Here is a 21,752-nt window from a genome sequence, read left to right as displayed (position 1 = left end):
ATTAATGCTTTTATAATCCTTTCTAAAAGAAACAGATTTTTTTTTTTGTAGGATCCTTAGATGAAAGCATCAGAGATTTTAACTACTGGAAGCACAAATGGCTAGATTTGTTGAAGACAGAAGAGTCTAGAATCTATGAGAAGAGGATTTTATCCAAGAATTTGAATATTCTGTTCCTGCAAAGGCCAATATTCTGTGGCAAGTCAGTAGCAAATTCCCAGTGCCTCATGCTACTTGCCAAGTACACAAGAGGGCTCTGTGCAAGTCCTTGGCAGCTTTCAAGGCTGAGAACTCTATCCATGGGCTCTATAAATCATGTCCTCTACCACATCACACCTAAACAGAAGTTTTGCTGCAATAAGAGGACCTCTGCAAACATTGATGAAGATATAAGATTTAAGCCATAAAGAACAATTCACAGAAACAGAAATATACACTGAACATCCAAAACTTTCCATTGAAATTAATGAAATAATATTTTTGCCAAACCATATGCTAGAGAGTAATAATTCTCATAAAATATAGCTTGTTGCAGAAAGAAATGTACTGCCATATTTGGAACAAATACTTCTGCCCTTTAGGCTATAAACTTCAGAAGGAAAACCAAATTATATCTAATGCTTCCTTAATTCACCTATTGAAATTAGGTTCTTAGCTGATTATGAACCAGCTAATTTAATTTCCCAAACCTGGTACTTTCACAAAAATTACGTTGTGATAGATATCAATATAGGATGCAGGATATAGACAGATTGGATTCCCATATAAAGTAGCCCCAGAATGTCTCAGACTATCAGTCCTTTTAATGTTAGTAAATCTATACATATCAGAAAGCCAGTACTATCTCTTTTCTACTGCGGGTAAGTGAAATACAAAGCACTTCCTTTGTTTATACATTATACCTAAGGCAGGGATCTAGTGTGTTATCTACCAGAATTCATTAACTTATTCTCAGCCATTTTTTCCCTTGCATGAAGTACTAATACAATGCATTGAGGAACTGTGGCTGACTCATCACAACGCTTGGATTTTCTCTAGGAGAAAATTATTCAGTCTGAAAATGAAATGACATGAAAACCTTGACGTGAAAAGGAGAAGATGTAAGAAATATTTCTGTATTAACTTAGCAGATGAACAAAAAGGATAGAGGAACACCTGCATATGGCGGGATGGGGTCTATTTCACTTTACTGGCAAATTCCACAATATCTTTCTGATCTCTATATTGTAGAATTCAGAATATTCAACCCTCTTTTTTTTCTTTCTCACCCACTTTCTTTCTCTCTAATTATAAATATAAATACAATTTTATAAAAAGAATATACAAACAAGGTTCCCATCCTTAGAAATGTTTATTTTGTTAGACAAAAATTGTAATAACAGTTGACAAAATTTTTACAGTTTACGCATAACACCAAGATGCTAATTCTTGATGATTTCTGTTGTAGTTGCAAGACTTTGCAGCTTTGAAATTTTGGTAAAATTGTCTCATGCTGATGCGTCTAGTCACTAGGCACTCTTGGAAAAGATCAAATTAGCCTTTATAGTTTTTAGTTTACTCTGACATTAAAACAGAATGAAAATAAACAATATAATTCATTAGGCGTGAAAGGACCTATACTAGTACTGCTGAAATTTATGTCAAAATTGCCACTGGCTTTCTGTAGGATCAGGATTAAGTTCATCAAGAAGATGTCAATTGCTTTATTTTTATTTATTTTTTTTAGGGGGTTGGGAGTCATGTCCTACTGCTTGCCCAAATTGAAATGTTATAGTATTTTATACTTCAGAACTGGACAGTTCAATTTTTATTTCCACTTAAGGAACATCATCAAAAACAGTGGTCACAGAATGGAAACTGGCTATGCATGTCAGTCTTGTTAGTATGCCAGCTTTTAGCTACTGTACTAATCTGAAGTGCTGGGCAACACTTCACAGAGGCAGCTAATCATTATTAATTCCTTTAGAATTCATTGCAATAACATCAATCATGGTGAACTCATTCGGTATTAATATGGATGTAATGTGAAAATGAATAATGCACACAAGAGTTTTTTATATTCCTATTTTAGAAAAATAGTTATGAACAGTGTATTTCTCTTTCCATCATCAAATCAGAGCTACCGAGAGATTTTCTATCAATTACCTTCATCATCATTCCAGCTGAAATCTTGTCAGAGCAAACATATTTCAAAGGATTATATCCAACTCCATTACAGCATTCTTCGCTCTTTGGAATAAGTTCAGTCTCACAGCATTTTACTGGCACTTGGTCATTCTTTCTAACATGTGCTAGGGACTCACCACTGGAACCTGAGCAGCATATGGTATCTGACTTATTCACGTATTCCTGCCCACAACAGAACATCCCTGAAATGAACAAACAAAAAAATATATCTGAATAGGAAAGGCAGGAAAGATAGATAAGAAAGGAGAAAGCTCAGAATGCAACAGATCTTGGCATAAAAACCACCAGCAGCTGGAATTATGCAGATGTAGCTAAAGTGAGATTAAATCCAAACATGAGGTGACTGAAGTAAGTATCCTGACTTCCAGACCTACTGAAAACAATCAAGAATTAGAGGAATAAACAGGGTCCCCTACAATCAACATTCACGCCTGCTGAACTTTTTTAAGAACTTTGCTATGAAATACCATACCAAGGTACTATGCACAGCAGGTTGGAGACAGACTGTTGATGAAAATTTTCTGGAGAATGTAAAAACTGAGAAAGCTTCTACCCAGGTCTCATTCCCCCCCACACAGACAGACTTTCAACAGTTCATCTTAGCATTCCAGAATTTATCATACATTTTATGTTTCAAATTCAGGGTTCATATTAGATACATCGAACTGAATGGGTCACTTGGCAAATACCCACAGTGAAGCTTCAGTCATCTAATACACAGAATTACCTTTTAAGAACTTAATATCTAAATATAATTTGCATTTCTAGAGTGGAATTGATAAGATGCCAAAATTAATTCCACTGTCTTTCTTCTCGTTTTAATAATTTTATTTTTAAACTAAAAGCTCATCATAACCAGTGTAATTTTCCATATATTCACATGAATTATTCTGCAACTGAAAAACACCAGTGTCGAACCTCATACCATCAAAAGAAAGGGGTAAATTTTAACTATGAACCAAATGCTACAAACCCCTATATAATTGGCAATGAAATAAATATTACTACTAATTGAACTAGAAAGCTACCACACAAAAAACAAGGCTGTGATAAACTCTTATATCTACAAAGTAGTTTGCATTTGACATAATTTCTGTCATATGGAGGCATTTAAAACATGTGCAAAAGTGACCACTTTTTTCACTGCCATTTATTGCAGCAAACCTATCTTAGGAAGTCATACTTAATGAAAATTAATCTTTAAAGGTATGATCCTGCTAAAGCATTCAGAGTATTTAATTCCAATCACTGGAATAACTGAAAATGGTGACATTACTTGCATACTTTACCTTTTTCCAGGGCTGGTTCTATTCACAGCAATCAAACTGTGATCACCAGCTCTCTAAGAGGTAAATACTTCCTCTTGTTCACACCCTTTTTCCAAATTGTCCTAGGATTTTACCAATTTTAAGCAGAGAATTAATGCAGAAAATGACTCAATTCAATACTAATAAGCGACTCAGACAGCCCCAAGGGACTTTTGACAGGCAAACTAAAATTTTGATAATGAACTGTTTTTATATTGAAACAAACACGGTTGTATTCTTTCACTGCGAACCTCATCTTTGTTTAACTGAATTAAATTTTTCAGCCAAGATTTCACTCACATAACAAGAAGTGACTCCCTTTCTAGTTTCTTTGGTAAACCATTACTTCTTTAATTATTATCAACCTTGTTCCAGTGTGATAAATTGCTAATTACTTAATACCCTAATCAGCGTTCATTCTTTGCACAGATAAACTGTGACAGCGCCATTAATTTAAATAGTAATTTCACTTAATGGCCAGAACGGCACACCAGATTTTTATGCAGCATTTTCTGAAGACTGCATCCATCACTGCAATATTCTGACATAAAGATGTCTGACGTGCACTAACTCACTTAGGGAGAGCAGATGTTGCAGAGCAGAGTTTGGTAGTAATTCCCAGAGTGCATCACTTCAGCATGAATGAGCTGCAAAGGCAGAGGTAGACAATCTTCTGAAACTGCATTGCATAGCCTCTGACCTTTCCTTAATTTATCACATGTAGCACTTGACTCCTGAACCTTGACACCTCAAATGTATAATTTTAAATATGCTCCAAGAAAAACAAAATAGGACCATGTAATATTGATGGATTGATTTGCCTTCTAAAAATCGCTTTATTCAATTGCTTAAGGATCCAGAAATTCCTATAAACCCTTGCTGAATTCAGCAAAATACCAAAACGCAAACTATTTGTTTGTAAATCAGTTGGAATGTGTGTGTCATATTTTATATATTTATGTTTCACAGGCATGTAGTGCATTACAGCAAAAAGAAAATCCATGGGATGGAAAAGACACTTCCTGCTAACAGTAATTTCTGTCAACAATTATTTCATGTTCATCCCCAGCAACTGAAAAAAATTATAAACATAGCTGAGTGATGAATTACTAATTTAGTAAATCTGCAAAACCAATGCTTTCAAAAGGGAAAAATGAGTATTAAAAGGCTTACCCTTTGCAGCCAGAATAGAGGATCAACAAAATACAGAGCCAGTGTACATTGCAAACTACTCCAAAAATCCTTGGCTTACATGTGGGTATTGCAACTATTACAGATCAGGAACCACAATGGCACAAAGTATCATCTTTCATGAGTCTGGGATGTCAGTATAGGGGCAATAAAAAAAAACAACAAAAAACCCAAAAAACAAACAACAACAACAACAACAACAAAAACAGAGAGAGAGAAAATCCAGGAGTGGTTTTAGCTGACATTATCCGTTATAGCCAGAACTTTGGATAATCACACTGCAGCAGGAGGGCTCAGGATGTGCATGTACAATGGCACCACTGCCAGCCTTTGCCAGTAGATGTCTCTATGGTCACCCCACTAAATAAGGCCAACAAGGGGTGAAAAAGAAAACCTAAGAAAATAGAAATTAATAAATAATAAAAAAAGAAAAAAGTAATGTGAGATGGACAAAACATCTCTTTTTCAGGACAGACTCTGTGAAAAAGGTATATAATACTAAATGAAAAAGTTCTATAATTCAGGCCCTTAAACCAACATTCAGTGCAAACTTGGGTCTAGATTTAGCAGAAACACACTGATTTGGAGCTGGTCATGCAACAAAATAAGGCTGTGCACAAGGTTTGCAGTTTTAGTGATCATGCTTCTTTGATTTTTTTTTTCCAAGGACCTAAAGCTCCCAAGCAAAAGCTTTGAATTGTCATTATATTTTTAACTACGGCATACATTTCCAACTAGAAACCAGAGGCTTTAGAAGCAATTCAGTTTTTGCATAAAGCTTTCTTTTTTTGTACCTCTGTTACTGTTTCCCCTTATAGACAATGAGCTCAGCTCTCCAATTACCATATTCTTGCAAAATTCAACTTATCCATTTGCCAATGTTAAGTAAATTATGGTTTTATGTAAGAATATTTTTTTCCATTAGAATCATTATAATAATTGGGATAGGGAGCAGGCAGATTTTTGTTCCTGGCTTGTGCATTTTCTTGATGTATTTAGCAAGTGAATTACTCCAAGAAATTAGTTAAAAACGCATTGAGCATGATGCATACAATATGATAAGAAACCACAATCTATTCCATGTTTAATGCAAAAGAATAAGATCTCTTTTCAACTATGGCACTAATTCATCTTTCAAACCTGTATGTGTTCAGTTTCTGGCTCACAGCATAAAGTCCTCACAGAAAACCTGTGAGCGAAATAAAAAGCCACTGTTTTCTTTTTTAATAGCCAAAAATATGTCCTACTGACCCATTCTTGAGAAAAATAGTGTAAATGATTGAGCGCTTTTTAAAGTGTTTAAAATGAGGGATATAAAGGTTTTTTAAAATATATATATTTAAGGAAAAAACCTGTTAAGAATACATATATAATGAAATGAAGAACATAACTTTCATCCCAAGATACCTGTATTACACTCCTACACAACTCATCTGCCCAGAGAGAGCAGTAAAAACATAAACGCTACCCCAGCAGTTCTGTTCCAACAGCATCTGTTAATTCACTCCATTTATAAAATACATATTGACAAAGACAACTGAACTGGGACCGGGGAGATTTGATTTGGTGTGAGAAAGTCAATTCAATGTGATTTTGTTAAAGGGCTCCTGCAGGCAAATAAAAGAGTTTAAGTAATAAAGTACATAAAGACATGTTTTATGAGCCAGTCCTGTCTTGTGGCAGCCACATAATGCGCGGCTGTGCAAGAGGGCCTTGCTCAGAGCTGGTACTGTGAGCTCAGTGTTGACGCTGTAGATCAAGCACAATTAAGGATCACAGTGAAAAGGGGCTAAAATCATGCAAGCAAGCAGCGTTCACCACATATGCTCCATGAGTCACCACTGGAAGGGAAGAATAGTATGGAAACAGCATAAGGTGTTGCACTGTTCCTCTGATTAGCTCATCGTGACAGTCAGCACTGAACTAGGGTGCTTCTAATACCACAGAAACTGAAGGATCCAGTAAATACAATAAATAAGATAAAGACAGAGCTTATTTTTTGGGAAAGGAGGAGTTTAGCCTTCAGATCTGGATTGCTAGTTATATATTAAGATCCTTAGTTGTACAACTAGAGGTTCACACTGGCACGCGCCCTCACTCATCTTTGTACACCAAGCAGAAGTGGATACTAAACCTTCATTATTTCTGTTTTGAAATCAGGTTCCCCTTTGAGACTGTAGTAGTTTCTGAAGTCTTTTTGTCAGGTTGAGAAAGCTGACGGTATATAATTTGTCTAATAATTGTGGAAAGAAAAGACACATGAAACTGTCTGAATAGGTTTTGCAATAATACCTCTAATCTCCGTCATCAGCTAGTCACAGAGTGTTTTATGAGGAAGTAGGGTTCAGGTTGTATGTCTGAGTGGTGGAGTAATTTTCTACTTGTAGTAATGGCATACACCAGACGAGTCAGTGAGTAGTGCTAGGGATTAATTTTTGCTAATTTTAAACACAAGTGAGGGACATAGACCACCAAGCAGATAGCATGGCAATCTTCAATTTCCAGCTGACTAACCCTCCGTTTCCAGATCAAATGGAAAATCCCTGCACTGGGATGCATGGCGGCACAGGGTGGCCAATCTAGCCTCTGCTCTACTCACGAGAGGGGACTGGTCCTATTTCCTGACTTGCATGAAGAAAGATCATGCTCTCCTTTTGAATTTTGTGCTTTCTCCAGCCCCTGCTGCTTTTGGACAAAGCAAAGAAGGTTACTGAAAGCTCACCATTTTGCAGTATAGCAGACTACGTGACTAAAGTGCAACAACATTTTAATAAATTGGCATACACACTTTAAATCTGAGTCTGTCACTTCTGAATGCTTAGTGTCACAAGAGACTTAGCAAGATGAAGACCTTTTTTCCTTAAAGACTTATTACTTACCTGTGACAGGTCTGTATGCATTCCCTTCTTTTTCATCACCACAACAGACTGAGTCCATGCTTATGACTCTTCCACCACAGCACTGCTGATTGAAACTGTCGTGAAGGGATCCACCACAGCAGATTTGATTGCCTGATGTGGAGTAAGGCATTCCCTGGCAACAAGAGTCACCAATTCCAACTGAAACTCTGTTTTCCTCTTCATTAGGGCAGCATACTTCTCCTGTCAATTTAAGAATACAATTAAAGATTTTATCCATTTATAGCTCATGAAATTCCTGAGAGACTTTCATCAGATACCAACAAGTCTAGATTCACACAGCTTCATGTACAAAACATTCCATGTGAAAGCATGGAATCACTCAGTATTTTAGAATGCTATAAAAGTATTATATTCATTTGTAATAATGATTAAATAAACATGGATTCATTAATTCAGGCCCAAGACTCTGTAAGATATCAATATGCAAGTATGGCAGAGACAAACTGAGAAGAGCAAAGAAAATAATATCTGTACATATGACAATTGTACAGTTGGAAACCTTTTGCAATTGAAGCTACATAGTAAAGAGAGCTCGTTCTTGCTATGTTTAATAGAACTGTCAGCCTACTTATTCTCAGCAAAAAATTTCCTTGTCTCCTTCAAAATCATCCCAAACTTGTTTTGATGGACTAATTCACAATGCTTTAAAGAGTTTTTCAGTGTCACTCAGGACTTTATCTCATAAAGAATTCAAGGATTAAACTCACTTTAAAAATTAAATACCACTGTTACAATTGGTGGGCTTGGCTGCTACTTAAGCAAAAGCATGAGTTTTTGCAGGAAAAGACCTTAGGATAAGACTTCCAGTAAGACTGACACTATAATGGTGGGGCGGGCTGGGCTGGAATAAACTGTGTGCTATGAACAGAGTAGATACTGCTATCAACGATACAAAAATTATGGTAAATTGCAATAATTTTCATACACTAGTTTCTGCACTTGATCTAATCCAGTGTTCTAAAAGTCACATTTTTACATTACCTTTCTGTGTTGCAATGTTTTCTGTGGCTCAAAAGTCATTTGGAAGGAGTAGTGGTTTTGTTTCGCTATTGAAGATGGGTAGTAGAGTTGATTAAAGTATTTTGATTCCCGATTGTCATTCTAGGAAATGTGTTTTGATTTTTAAAACTCAGTCTTCTCATTTAAAGCAATATCTCAAGTTTGTTTCTTATGAAAGGTTGGGAATTACAGAGAGCTCTAAACCCAGTGCAGCTTTGGTCAGAAATAAACATGTGATGTGATTGTAATAGAGGAGAGAGAACAGTGTTTTTCTTTCTCCCCACTTCCCTTGTGCCCAGGTGGTATTAGCATTATTTATTCTGCCTCCCATCTTAGTTATGAGATGGATGTTTGCACTTCTTTGTGCACTACTGTTTCAGAAACTCAGATTCTGCCTTCCTAATTTGTAATCTTCATGCCTTCAGCAAATCACGAGCTATTGAGCTGGCCAAACAACATCTGGGAAATACATATTCTTAGAGAGTTTCCTGTAAAAATAACTTTATCAAATAAAGTCAATAAAAAAAAAAATGAGAACAAATTTTTAGTGTATAATAGATATAATCTGTCTAGATACTTCATCATATTTTCCTGCATTCCTCGGAAGCTAATTTAGTTGTTACACAGAGAAAGTATTAAAACACAGAATGTATCTTACATCTAGTGGAAATAAAACTATTTTTTTAAAGAACTATTAGACATAAGACACAAAGGATCAGTAACCTGCTCATTAACCTCTCAAAATGGGATCTATTCCAAGCTAGGCTTGAAAATGTTCTCTTTTTGAAAACTACTATGCAGTCTTAACAGTTAATTGTTATCCTTATCAAAGAATGACCCACATTAACATTTAGCTTGAGGATATTAGCATATTTATAAAAATAAAAAAGAAAAAAGTGACCAACAGTGTTCATGTTGCTGCCCTTTAGAGTATAGAAAAATAATGCAGCAAGTATACTTAGGAAAAAAATTGTTTAAAATCATGTTCAAACATTCACTGTTTCATGCTTGTGGACTGCTGACTGAACAAGAACTACTTTCAGACATAAGACATTTTCTTCCACTGTGCTTTTCTTTCTTGATGTAAACAACATTAAGCTAGTTAACACAGACCACTGGATGGGGACAGAGGTCACAGTATAATCTCTCCATTTCAGAACACTGAGATTAATGAGGTCAGCAAAATACTCTTCTCTGGTTCTTCCATGTGATAGCATTTTTCTGATGACATCATGGAAGGCATTCTAATATTGTGATATATGAATTACTTTTCAAAAGATCACAAATTGGGATGTGCTGAATGTGTTGGCAACATTTCAAGTGTTTCTGAGCCTAGGGAATGTGCGCCAACTCATGAGTAATGGAAGTATTTTAGCTCCTGACCTGACAATTGCCTACAAAGAGATATATGCTCTGAACACTGCCCCCATGAAAGGGATCTCTCCTCCTCCTTTACCTCCCCTCTCCCTCTCAACAACAACACACCAACAAATGGGAAAACCAAAGTCTGGACAATAAGACAGAAGCACTGTTTTGGCAAACTTCCCAAGCAGCTCTGAGAATAAGAAAAGGATAGATTTCCATCAAAGTTAATACATGTGGGATGTTTTCTTTGATCTGTAACATTAGTGCAGAGTAGACAATGTAGAAACAAGTAGAAGTGATGTAATCCATAATATCAACACCAAATACTAACAGTTGCCCCACAAAAAAACTGACTATGGAAAACACGTGGGGTCAAGTCAAGCAGGGAACTAAACTGCACCACTAAATTGCCTGATGGTGTTCCTATCAAGCAGAACTGCCCTTCCCATTATGCAGCACTTACTGCAATTAAGTATATTTTGGCATAAATTAGTTCTCTGGGAAATGACCCAATCATCAGGTTTCATCAATTAACCTTTTCTTGTACAAACAGAGTACACTGTGTTTAGAAGATGAAGGGACTGCAATTTTCTTTCTTATCCCACTGAACTCAGGTCTCGAAGACATCTAGAAATCTTGATAAATCTCATGTTTATTTCTATGTTTTTATTCTCCTTGGTTTAACAAATATATCAACTTTGATGTTTTGTTTCATTCAAGCACTGGAAAGGAGTTGTCTCACCTACTAAAACTCTAGTGTAATAACCACGACAGCACTGATGTTTTGGTTGCACAGGATGTATCTGACCACCACAGCAAACCCCTGGTGAATTAGGAATAAATGGAATGTACTTGTCCTCGCAGCATTGGAAGCCAGGTTTATTGTCATGCAGAATCCCATTACAACATACCTAGAAATAGTTTAAAAAAAAAAAATCAGTAAGGTAATATCTGTTAAACTGAATATAACGTGTTGTCTGGCAAAACAACGTATATGAAAACATGTACAGCACTTCCTAGTATGGATACTAATATAACTGCAGTCAAATAAAATGTAGCTTGGCTAAAATTCTGTGCCCTCCAGCATTTTCAGACTCCAATAAACTACTGTGTATCTGACAGAATGCTGCTATTCTGTGGCTTTCAACCATACTGCACCTTAATAAAATAGTCGATTAGTATGAATCATCTTCCTATGCCTTGCAGGCTGTTTGAGTCTCTCAATGTGGAGATTGCAATATGTGGATACAATCTACCATCACCTTATCCTTTTCTTTTCTTCCCAATTCTTGTTTATTTATTTATTTATTTACTTACGTATTTGTTTATGCTGAAACATGTCATCTGAAACCCTTACAACTGAAAAAACAGTATTTCCCAATATGAGCTCTTGGGTTTTCTTTTACATAAAAATAAGTGGAATTTTCTTCCTATAGCATATGATCACTTATTTATGACCATAGATAGTCCTTCAGACAATGTGATCTCACGAGAATAGTACATATATAAGGAATTTTTTTTCAAAATAAAATTTGTATGGAAATTAATTTTGAAAAGACCTTTTAACTGTGGACTTCATTCAGGTGCTGTCGAGAAAATTATACAATTCAACAATCAAATAATTATTTTCACACTTACTCCTGTGTCAATGGAGTGGCACACTGTATACACAGCAAATCACATTGTACAGTCAGTAGAATGATGGTAAAAATGGTAAACTTGGAACCTACAGTCAGTGCAACTTATATTAGCCTCTTGCAGCTAGACATGAAATGGAGTTGGCAGCAGAGCATAGATGTTAGAGCAGAGCTGCTCTTTTGTTTTAACATGGAGCACTTCCACAACTGACTTCAACCATGTCCTAAATCATGTTATCCTAGCAGCAAAGAAAGTGTTCCTCTGAGTTCATTTACCTAGGTACTGTAACTGTTAGCTGACAAAAAACTTTTTAAAATGTGCATTACTAGGCTCAGGACATCTGCTCTGTATTACAATTACAATGTTAACAAAAATACATACAAACAAAAAATATTTTCCTTATGTCATAAAAAAAATTCTCTTTGACTTCAGAGAGATGATGTTTTGTTTTGTTCGCTTTTGAATGGCCTTTACACCCTTGAGAGTGTTAGGTTAGGTTCTGAAGCTACCATATGTAGACAATACGTAACACAAAATTAACATGAGGTAAGGCAGAAGGGGTTTCTGTTACCTCATTATATTTTTAGGTTTTATAACATTGCATATTTTGAACTATAACACCATTTTCTGCTTTTCCAGCATACTTTCCCACTCAGCACCTCTTTTAGACAACCAATGTAGCTGAATTTTGTCAATTTCTGTTGAGGAATTTTGAGTTTCTGTAGGTCTATTATATTATTTGCTGTCCACTTTGTCACTGGTAATATAATCCAATCTATGAATTTAATTAACCTACTGTTCTTTCTTCCAGATCATTAGTTAAGATGTCAAATAAAACTACTTTACACTTCTTCTTCTCTGCTTCCTAGCTTTTGGGTATTTTTAAATGACTGGCACACATTCCTGCCTGAGTTTGTCTTCATTTACAATTGGCTGCAAAGAAATCTAGGAGTTAACTTAGTCTCTCTGCATTTCCAAGTCATTTTAAAAGCATTATTAAAAATATAAAATCAAGTACTATTGTGCCACTTTCCTCAGAAGATATCATATTTAGCAAAAATTCTTGACACTTGTAAAAAATTCCCATCTTGTCCTTTTTCCTGTAACCTGAGCTGTAACACTAGAGTCAGTAAATTCTTTACCTGCCTACATGAAAGGAGGTCAAATACATGTTCCTCATGCATTCTTGGCCCCAATTTGTGTGCCCCCCGGTATTGTGTCTCTTTCTGTGATCTATCTAGTCCAATATCTCCTCTTCTTTTCATGGATTTCCTTTATCACCCCTGTACTGTTACATTCTTTTCAGTTATGCACATCACTTAAATTTCACCTGAACATAGTCTTTCCATCTTTCAGGTAAAGAAAGTTACACATCTTAGGCATCATTCAGGCTCAGATGCTTAAGCAGCCATTTTACTTTCCATGTGATGCTTCCAGTTTTAAGAAATGCCCGTTCTCTTGTGAATCTTCAGCAGAAACACCTGCTCTGCATATTTCACACCAAATCTGGGAGGGCCATTTTAGTACTAACTCTACAGCATTCAGTTTGGAACATTATTTACAAGATTGCATTATTACTGGTGTCTCTCCTTTTCTTCCTCATTTTCCCCAAAAAATCTCCAGCTGAACACTGAGGTGTGTTACAGTAGTTTCAGCAACTACTTTTTCCTTGTTAAAAATTATTTAAGATCCTCAATATTCCTCAATAACCTAGAGATAGTTTCCAAAGAGGTGTCCAGTCCTAAAACACTTCCACACTCTCAACTGGCATTACTGGTTGATATGGTTGATGCTATTATTATGTAGTTCCATAAAATTCTCTGTAGTCAGCTGTAAATTGTTAAATAACACTTTTTTGGCAGTCCTCTAGAGAGAGTTTCTATTTGCATTGATATTCAGCCCAAGGATTCTGCATTATCAATCCATAAAATAAAATGCATTCAAGTAATGCTAACACTATGTCATAGAAAAAGAAGAAAAGCAGATGGATTGAAAGTTATAGTGGCAAAAGGTTATTATTATCTCATCTTAGATCTAAAGGTGACCGTCCCAACTGGATGGTGCCATTACGTACATGAAAGTAGAAGCCTCGTAGCGAACAGATACAGTGCCACCTACATTTTAGGCAGATCAGAAGGTTGGAAGTTCAACATATGCTTGGTTATTAAAAGATCTTTACTATCTATGGAGATGAGACAAGATGTTCATCCTTAGATGTCATGGGAAAAATATCAGTAGACCAGGTTACTCTCCAATCAGTCCTGTAGTTATTGTCCCACCCAAGCCCACAGAAGGACTGTGATCCAGGAGCACAGGGACTAGGAAGGGTTGAGCACAAGCAAAGGCTTATTGTAATACCTGAGCAAGGCCCAGTCAGCCATGACACTAACACAGAGTAACTAGATATCAAATCTGGTAGGCAGGATTACACAATATTTTAACGATTTAAAAAAAAAATACTCTGACTTTATCTATGCAACTCTCTTTTAATTACAATTGTGTCATCCCTGATCCCTCTGCTTGCTGAAGACTTTGCTGAAGGATATTATCTGGCCTTATGGACACATGCCAGTTGAGCTAAGACTGATTTACTCAAATAAACAGATGTGCTAGGCAGCCATGTTTATCCTTCTTGTCAAACACTTGCTGCCAGAGCCACTTTGTGAAATAGCAATTCACAAAACACTCTCAGGAATTCCTATTAGCTACCGGAGTTCATTAAAAATTTCTGCCTGTGGAGAAAACACCAGAGTAATGATTGACCCATCATGTTCTCATGTGAGAGGGAATATTTTAAATTAGCAAGGCTCATTCTTTTTTACCTAAATTATCTCTGAATCTATATAGACACCCTTTTTAGTTAAGTATGCTTATTCACCCATTTCTTTTCTCAGAGTATTTTTCTCTTTTGGTAATTGATGCAGCCTTAGAACTAAAATCCATGAGCAGAAATTATTGTTATTCTGTTACAAATCACTATATATTATCTTCCTAAAATGAGTTTCATTTCATGTCTTTCAGGTGTATTACAAAAAGAACCGTAAACTTTTTAAAGGTCTTCTAAGCCTGAAAGAACTTGAAAAGAATGTAACAATATTGCTAACATTAATAGTAAATTTTACATAAATATTGATGGAATACCCTTCACCACTGTCAAGATGTGTTACTTTTCACTTCTGAAAATCGTGCTTTTGAAGCTAGCTATCAAGCCACCATTTTGCTCCTCCTGCCCTGAAAAAGAAGAGTCCTACTGGTGTTTTTAATATATCATGGCTAGGCTTCGTGAACAAATGGTAAGTTAATTACAATGAGTAAAGGGGTAAACCTTTACTTCCTAGTAATGTCAGTTATATTTGATTAAATCACTAACTGCAGATTTGTTGCAGCTTGTTGCAACTGAAAATAAAAGTGCTGAAGCTGTATTAACACCTTCAGTCAGGACCCTTTTAACCACTGATGTTCATACTCATGTTGCAAAGTGTACAGAAATTGTTAGCCTTTATGCCACTATTAGTTACATTTTTACTGTACCTGTCTCATTATTTTCAGAGTTCACCTCAGGATGCCAGTAACAACAGAAGAACAGTTTGGTAGCTACATGGATAATACAGGAATGCCTTCCCCATTGATACTGAGATTATGTTCCCCAATGGGTGAAGCTCGGGCACACTCCCTTGTTAATTGAAGTACCTCTGAAGAGCTCACGATATGTGCTCTGCAAGCTGATGTCTCTTTTGATACTTCAAATACAGGTAGAGTTATGGATCACATCTTACTGAAAACAGTCAGAAAAAGACTGTATAGACTGACAATTTTGGGAATCTTGGGAATACCCAAGCAACACAGGATTGTTACTGTACAAGATCCACAGGACATAGGAACCCTCCGGGCAGCTGACAAAATTCAACATCAGTGTGTATTCTCAGCTTTTCTGCACACAAAAATCTTTCTAAATTCTTTCCATGCTCAAGAAATAAATGCACCCAAGTTTGATTAAACATGAGGGTAAGGATACCAGGCAGAGAAATGTGTGAGCTTTAGTTAAAATAACAGAGATTCCTAACATTGAAGCAGAAAACTGTATAACAACTTGAAAGAAGAAGTCGTGATCTGATGCAAAGATTACTTAGGATGACAGGAATGTTTGGTCTTCATTGGGCTTAATATCAGGCCATGAATGTGTATGTACACATGTCCCTTGTAGCAAAAAGGTCATTTGCTCTTTTAGAGATTCCCAAGACAGCTCTGAGCAAGTTGGTTTATTTGCACAGCACAGTGCTAAGCAGACATACTAACCTGGATCCCAAACACAGCACACACACACCCACACCAGAGCAGCCTTGCACCTGGGCTGTTTCACACTGCCTTTCTGATACAGCTGCGTTACTCAGCTGGACCCAACTCAGCCAGTGTTAGCTAAAGAGTCTCTGCATCCCACTGCTGCACACTGAAAATACAACCTTCTATTTCTTTTACTGAAACACTTTCTTTTCTCTAGATGGAATGGATTATATTTTGGCAATCTCTTATGTAGCTGAATTATAACTAATCCCTCTTTTTCTGCAGTGCCTTACAATAGCAAGCTGATGATGCTAAATGTAATCCATAAATTCATAAGGAAAGATTAGTAAATAACCAAAGACATATCTCCAAATAATTTTTGTACAAAAAGCCTAGTTTTCCTCTCACTTTATACTCATGAACTCAAGAAAATTTGATCCATTTTTTGTCTTGTATTCAAGGTGCAATAGTTGACCTGAGCAAAAGTGAGAACTCCAAAACCTATTTGTCTATCGGAGCTATATGTATACAATTGCTAGCTTTTGCTGATGATTCCATCATCAAATGAACAAAAAAACTTGTTTATTATTCAGGATCTGAACATTACTTAAAATGCTCAGCATTTAATTCTCAGTGGCATCTCTTTGCATTTGGCTGTACAATTAATTTATGGTAAATAGGCCAGGCTGGATGGGACTTTGAGCAGCTGATCTAGTGGAAGGTGTCCCTGCCCATGGCTGGCGCGTTGGAACTAGACAGTCTTTGAGGTCCCTTCCAACCCAAACCATTATATGGTTCTCTGAAGTGCCCCTGGCACTGTGATATGAGGCTTTCTTCAGAACAAGTGTACACTGGTCAGTGTTGCTTTTCTTCACTTCTGTCTAGCAGACTGTCAAATCCAAGGAACACAAATATTAGCATATAGACTTCAGCATTATCACTGGCAAAGACTGACACTGAATTATATAAAAGTGTGAGAGAGGATTGACACATTATGTCTTATGCCATCCTTGCCATGGACTCCAGTTTAAAAGGAACATGGATGTACCAAGAGCTCTGTAGATGTGTCTTAAAGATATTTTGGATGGCTAGTGTGGATACACATAGCAAACCAGACAAAGCGTTGGGAGAGGGATTTTAATCAGTTCACCCACAAAAATTACCCCCATGTCATTTTATGCATGAGTGCTTCCATTTCCCATGGACTTTCCAGTCATTTATTATATATCCATTACTTAACAACTTGCACCCACTTGTAACCACAGTCTCTGAAAATACAGAGAGACCATTAGAGCAAAGTAATGCAAAATTAATTAGAAAAAATTAGAAAGTCAGGAAGCTATAAAAATAAATGAACAATCTTCAAGTTCAAAGTTACCATACATGTATGAAGGCTGAAAAAATAAAAGCAGAGCAGAAAACTTCTAAAATTAATATAATACAAATTTAATTCATATACATGCCAAGATCTGTTAAAAGTCTGCCATGTCAAAAACCTGAAATAAATAATTTTACCTTTTAGAAAAAGGGGCTGCCCATAATTCATTGCAAGATTTCAGAAATACTTAGGTTTAGTATAGTATTGCTTCCAAGGGAATTCAAAAGCTAAAGCTGTGTTGGCTGGAATAATTTATATTTTGATTTGAATCCCTCAAATAACTCACTCCCTTAATTACTGTCTTGTCTGACAGGGAATCTTGTGAATACATATTGTTTGCTTTAGTCACAGAGCATGTGATGATGTCTTTGACAAATAGAGACACTATTTCATGACATTAAATCTTACTTTCAAACTAAGAGTTTTCTACCTCATTTGTCAATAAAAACCATTACAGACTCCTGCTATGCTATTGATCCTACTCCTAAACAGGAACTCATATGAAGATTAACCTGAAAATAGCCATAATTTAAAAATGCATCTGACAAATCACAATAGATCCCATTCAGAGTTGCTCATCATTGTCATATTACAGCTACGCACTTGTAGCTGAATCAAAATAGATTTTCTCTACTAGAGAATCTTGTCATTAAACATTTAGCCAAGGAAAAATTTAAGTGGAAAAAAAATGCCCAGCAATTCATGTTAATAGTCACTATTTGCCATGCAGGATTTGAAGAATGATTCCTCACACAGAGAGAAGCTTTATAGTTTTGTTAGTGTTTTTCAAATTTTGCATAAACCTGGAAATTTCCTGTGGCCTTTAAGTGGTTTGATGCAATCACTTTATGCCAAAGGAGCCATATGAACTACCATCATGTGCTACAGAGATATCTGAATGAATACTTGAGCTGATAAAGCATCATCTCCTCTAGTAGTTTTCAGTGTATGATCTGTGGTGTGCAGCTGAGCAAAACTGATTGAATCGTAGAAACAGAGAATATCCTGAGCTGGAAGGGACCCACAAAGTTCATCGAGTCCAAACCCTGGCCCTGCATGGGACAATCCTGAAAATCACACCATGTGCCTGAGAGTGTTGTCCAAATGCTCCTTGAACTCTGTCAAGCTTGGTGATGTGACCATTTCTCTGGGGAGGCTGTTCCAGTGCCCAACCACCCTCAGGATGAAGAACCTTTTCCAAACATCCAACCTAAACCTCCCCTGACAGTTTCATGCCATTCTCTTGGATCCTATCACTGGTCACCAGAAAATAGATCACACCTTTAGGCTGCCAGGTCACTGCTGACTCACATTCAACTTGCCATCAACCAGGATCCCCAGGTCCCTGTCCACAGCCCTGCTTTCCAGCATCGCATTCCTGAGTCTGTACATACATCCAGGGTTGCCCCATCCCACATGCATAATTCAGCACTTGCCTCTGTCAAACTTCATACAGTTGATGATTGCCCACCACTCTAATTTGTTGAGATCTCTTTGCAGGGCCTCTGCCTTCACAGGAGTCAACAGCTCCTCCCAGTTCAGTGACAATTGTACCAAACAGGATGCAAAAATACAGAGATCTCTATATATCCACAATGCAATTTGTCATCATGGGATTGTGTCAGAGGACTCAAGAGGTTGATAGGGACATTCCTCCAACTTCCATTATACGTGGCTTGTGAGATTTACTTTGGATCACTCATAGCCTGAATTCTTGGGATGAACACCTGCACTATACACATGGAGCACAGCTTTCTGAAGGGAAGAAACTTCAGATGCATGCTTGTGAAGTCAGGTGGTCCATATACTGGTTGGGAACCTAAAGTGCCCATCCAGAGCTGGAACATATTTGAAGGTTTTTGACACTCAAGTTCTGGGTTAGCTTTCCGTGCGAGAAATTTAGTTCATGTATTAAAATGACTTCTACCATTAACCAGGTAATAAATTAAAACAGTCTGGGGATTCACTTCAAAACTGCACCAAACCCAAGTGCTAATGAACACACCATTTCTTCTGAAAGGAGAAAGAAGGTCAACAAAGACTTAACACAACAGAATCACTTGTCATGAGCTGATACACACACAGCTATCCCTGTCCTGAGCTCAAACATCCATATTTGACTTTAAAAAGTTTTCAAGATATGTATCAGAGCCTTGATTTCAAAACATCAAAAGAAGCAGAATCCTCCACTTCCTTTCCTCTGATAACTAAAGAGGTTTAGTTTACACACCTATTCCTAAAAGTATTATTTTTCATTACATAGGTAACTTAAGAATATACATTTACCTTCGACTCTGGATGATAACACACTTCTCCACAGATATTTTCATGCTTTTTACATTCTAATGAGACACACATTATATTACTTTTGCTGCTCCTTGGAGTCTTTGATGGGGTACACTTCTGCCATGCTTTACGTAAAAGTTCATACCCCAGGATAATGCCATTTGGCTGTCCTGGTGATGCCCAGTTGATTTGAAGAGACCTACAATAAGAAAATCAACATCTGTTAAATTTTTGGAAGTAGTTATGCCTCTAGAGCTACTTACATTAAATGATTAGCATATAGTAGTTCTACCTTACACTAGTTCACATGGAGTGAAACACTTTAAAGTGTCAAAATGTTATTCTGGATAATAAATTTCACAGATGCTTTAATAACCGTAGTTGTAAAAGTTTTTAAAAAGTGTCAGTATGTGCTAATACTCCATGACAAGAAATCACACATGCAATTAGAATCCTTAAAAGTCACTATTTAAAAGAAATCTCATTCCTATTTCTAGAAACTTATGCGCAACAAACTTTCTAATATTTTACTAATTTCATTTCAGTGGTTGGAGAAAGGATGCAGTATGCCTTTCCTGGTGCAATAGCAAAGGTGTACATGAACGGGGCTGGTGTGACTGTTCCATTCTCAGACAGAAGCCTGCTAAAGCGTGGACAGTGTGGAGGGCAAAAGAGCCCCCTTTCCTTCTGTGCTGCCGCTGCAGCTTACTCACATTGTGCTCAGTTACCATTGAGAGTAGGTTTGTATTCATCTTGTCTTTTCCCTGCTTCCAAATAAAATGTATGTTTCTTTGAGATGTATTCTTTAGCATAGAATTAAAAAATAACTCATTGCAGCATCAGTAAGCACTACTTCCCTTCTGCATTTAAATATTTTCATTGACATAAAATTAGAAGTAAAAAATGGAAGTGTTTATCACAACTAAGACTCGAGACTTCTGACTGAGTGCAAAAGGAGGACTGCAGCAGCCCAAAAAGACTGTCTGTAAAACAAAATCCTGTTATCGATTTCAGGTTTGATATCATACCATCATCAGTTTAAGAAAGAAAATATGTTAAGGGATATCATTAAATCATGTTAAACTGTAGCATGCCTGTCACTACTAAAAATGTGTAGATATTTGCTCCAAAATCTCACTTAGTAGTAAAATGAATAACATTTAAAAAGATGAAAAGGGACATTTGAAAAAAACAACATAAATTTTACATTGATATTTCATATGAACACTTCATTTTTTGTATGATCACCATGGAGTGTTGCATAAGACACAAATTTCTTTCACTGTGACTCTCTTTGGGTGGAAAGAAGGCAATCCCAATGCTACATGTAGATCAACAGGAGGACTGACAATACTGCATAGTAAATACTTAGGTTCCAAGTACCTCTTTTTAATCTCCATGTCCCAATTACACAGCCACTGTCAGAATGCCAGTGACATCAGAAATTAGCATTAATTTAAAGTGAAAATGCTTCAGTGAAACAGCAGCTGCTGAGATAAACTTTGACATCTTAACAGAATAAAAATAAATGAACTATTATTTCACTTCCTTGAGGTATAAACAGAGGAATACACACAGCAATAAGCCTTTGCAGAACAGGAATTGATGTCACCTATGAGGGAATAAATTCATAGGTGACTTGTAGAGTCACCATTATCATTCCATGGTCCTCATCTGAACCATGGATTTAATTCCATATTTCATCCATCACTGTTTTGTATTCTCTTTGCAAAGCCTAGCCATGATATTCTACCACATATACATGAACACATACTCACACAAATGCACTCACCCACATTTAAATAACGTTAGAAGACCTAACTTAAAAATGTAAAAGCAGGATAATATATTGTTCAAACTTCAGGGAAAAAAATGAAGATTAAGAAAAAAAGGAAAGGGAGGGTAATACTTGAACCTTTATAAATGCCATTGAAACTCTCTACTGGTCTTTGCACAGGATAGATCACAGGAGCAAAGAAAGCATACCCAGCCGTATTTTTGAATTATTTGCTTTCTGCAAGTTTCATTCAGATCCTCAAGGGTATATTTTCAAAGTATTGTGCCAGGTTTCTGCAGTTTTTCAAGTCGTATTTTTCTCTAATGTAATTTCAAATTAGGTCTCATAATTAATGCAATGATTTGAACATTTTGCCTTTTCTGCTGAGCTCAGCATGTACTTCTTTCCTTTAACAAGCAATC

At 36.4% G+C, this 21,752-nt stretch overlaps 1 protein-coding gene across 8 annotated transcripts in view; it reads right to left on the bottom strand.

Annotated features, from left to right (window-relative positions):
- The window catches only part of USH2A (usherin), a 379,301-nt gene that overhangs the window by 79,481 nt on the left and 278,068 nt on the right, over positions 1 to 21,752 (bottom strand). For all 8 annotated transcript variants that reach the window (XM_027641249.1, XM_027641251.1, XM_027641252.1 and 5 more), the window contains 4 exons: positions 19,554 to 19,752; positions 10,713 to 10,881; positions 7,565 to 7,786; positions 2,146 to 2,369 (listed from right to left, as the gene is read on the bottom strand). In XM_027641249.1, coding sequence (XP_027497050.1) covers positions 2,146 to 2,369; positions 7,565 to 7,786; positions 10,713 to 10,881; positions 19,554 to 19,752 — 814 coding nt within the window. The remainder of the gene's footprint in view (positions 1 to 2,145; positions 2,370 to 7,564; positions 7,787 to 10,712; positions 10,882 to 19,553; positions 19,753 to 21,752) is intronic.

The sequence above is a fragment of the Corapipo altera genome, unplaced genomic scaffold (assembly GCF_003945725.1).
Source record: "Corapipo altera isolate COAL_440 unplaced genomic scaffold, ASM394572v1 48b, whole genome shotgun sequence".
Taxonomy (NCBI): Eukaryota; Metazoa; Chordata; class Aves; order Passeriformes; family Pipridae; genus Corapipo; species Corapipo altera.
Note: the sequence above shows the minus strand (reverse complement) of the source record. Positions and strands in the feature narration are given on the sequence as shown.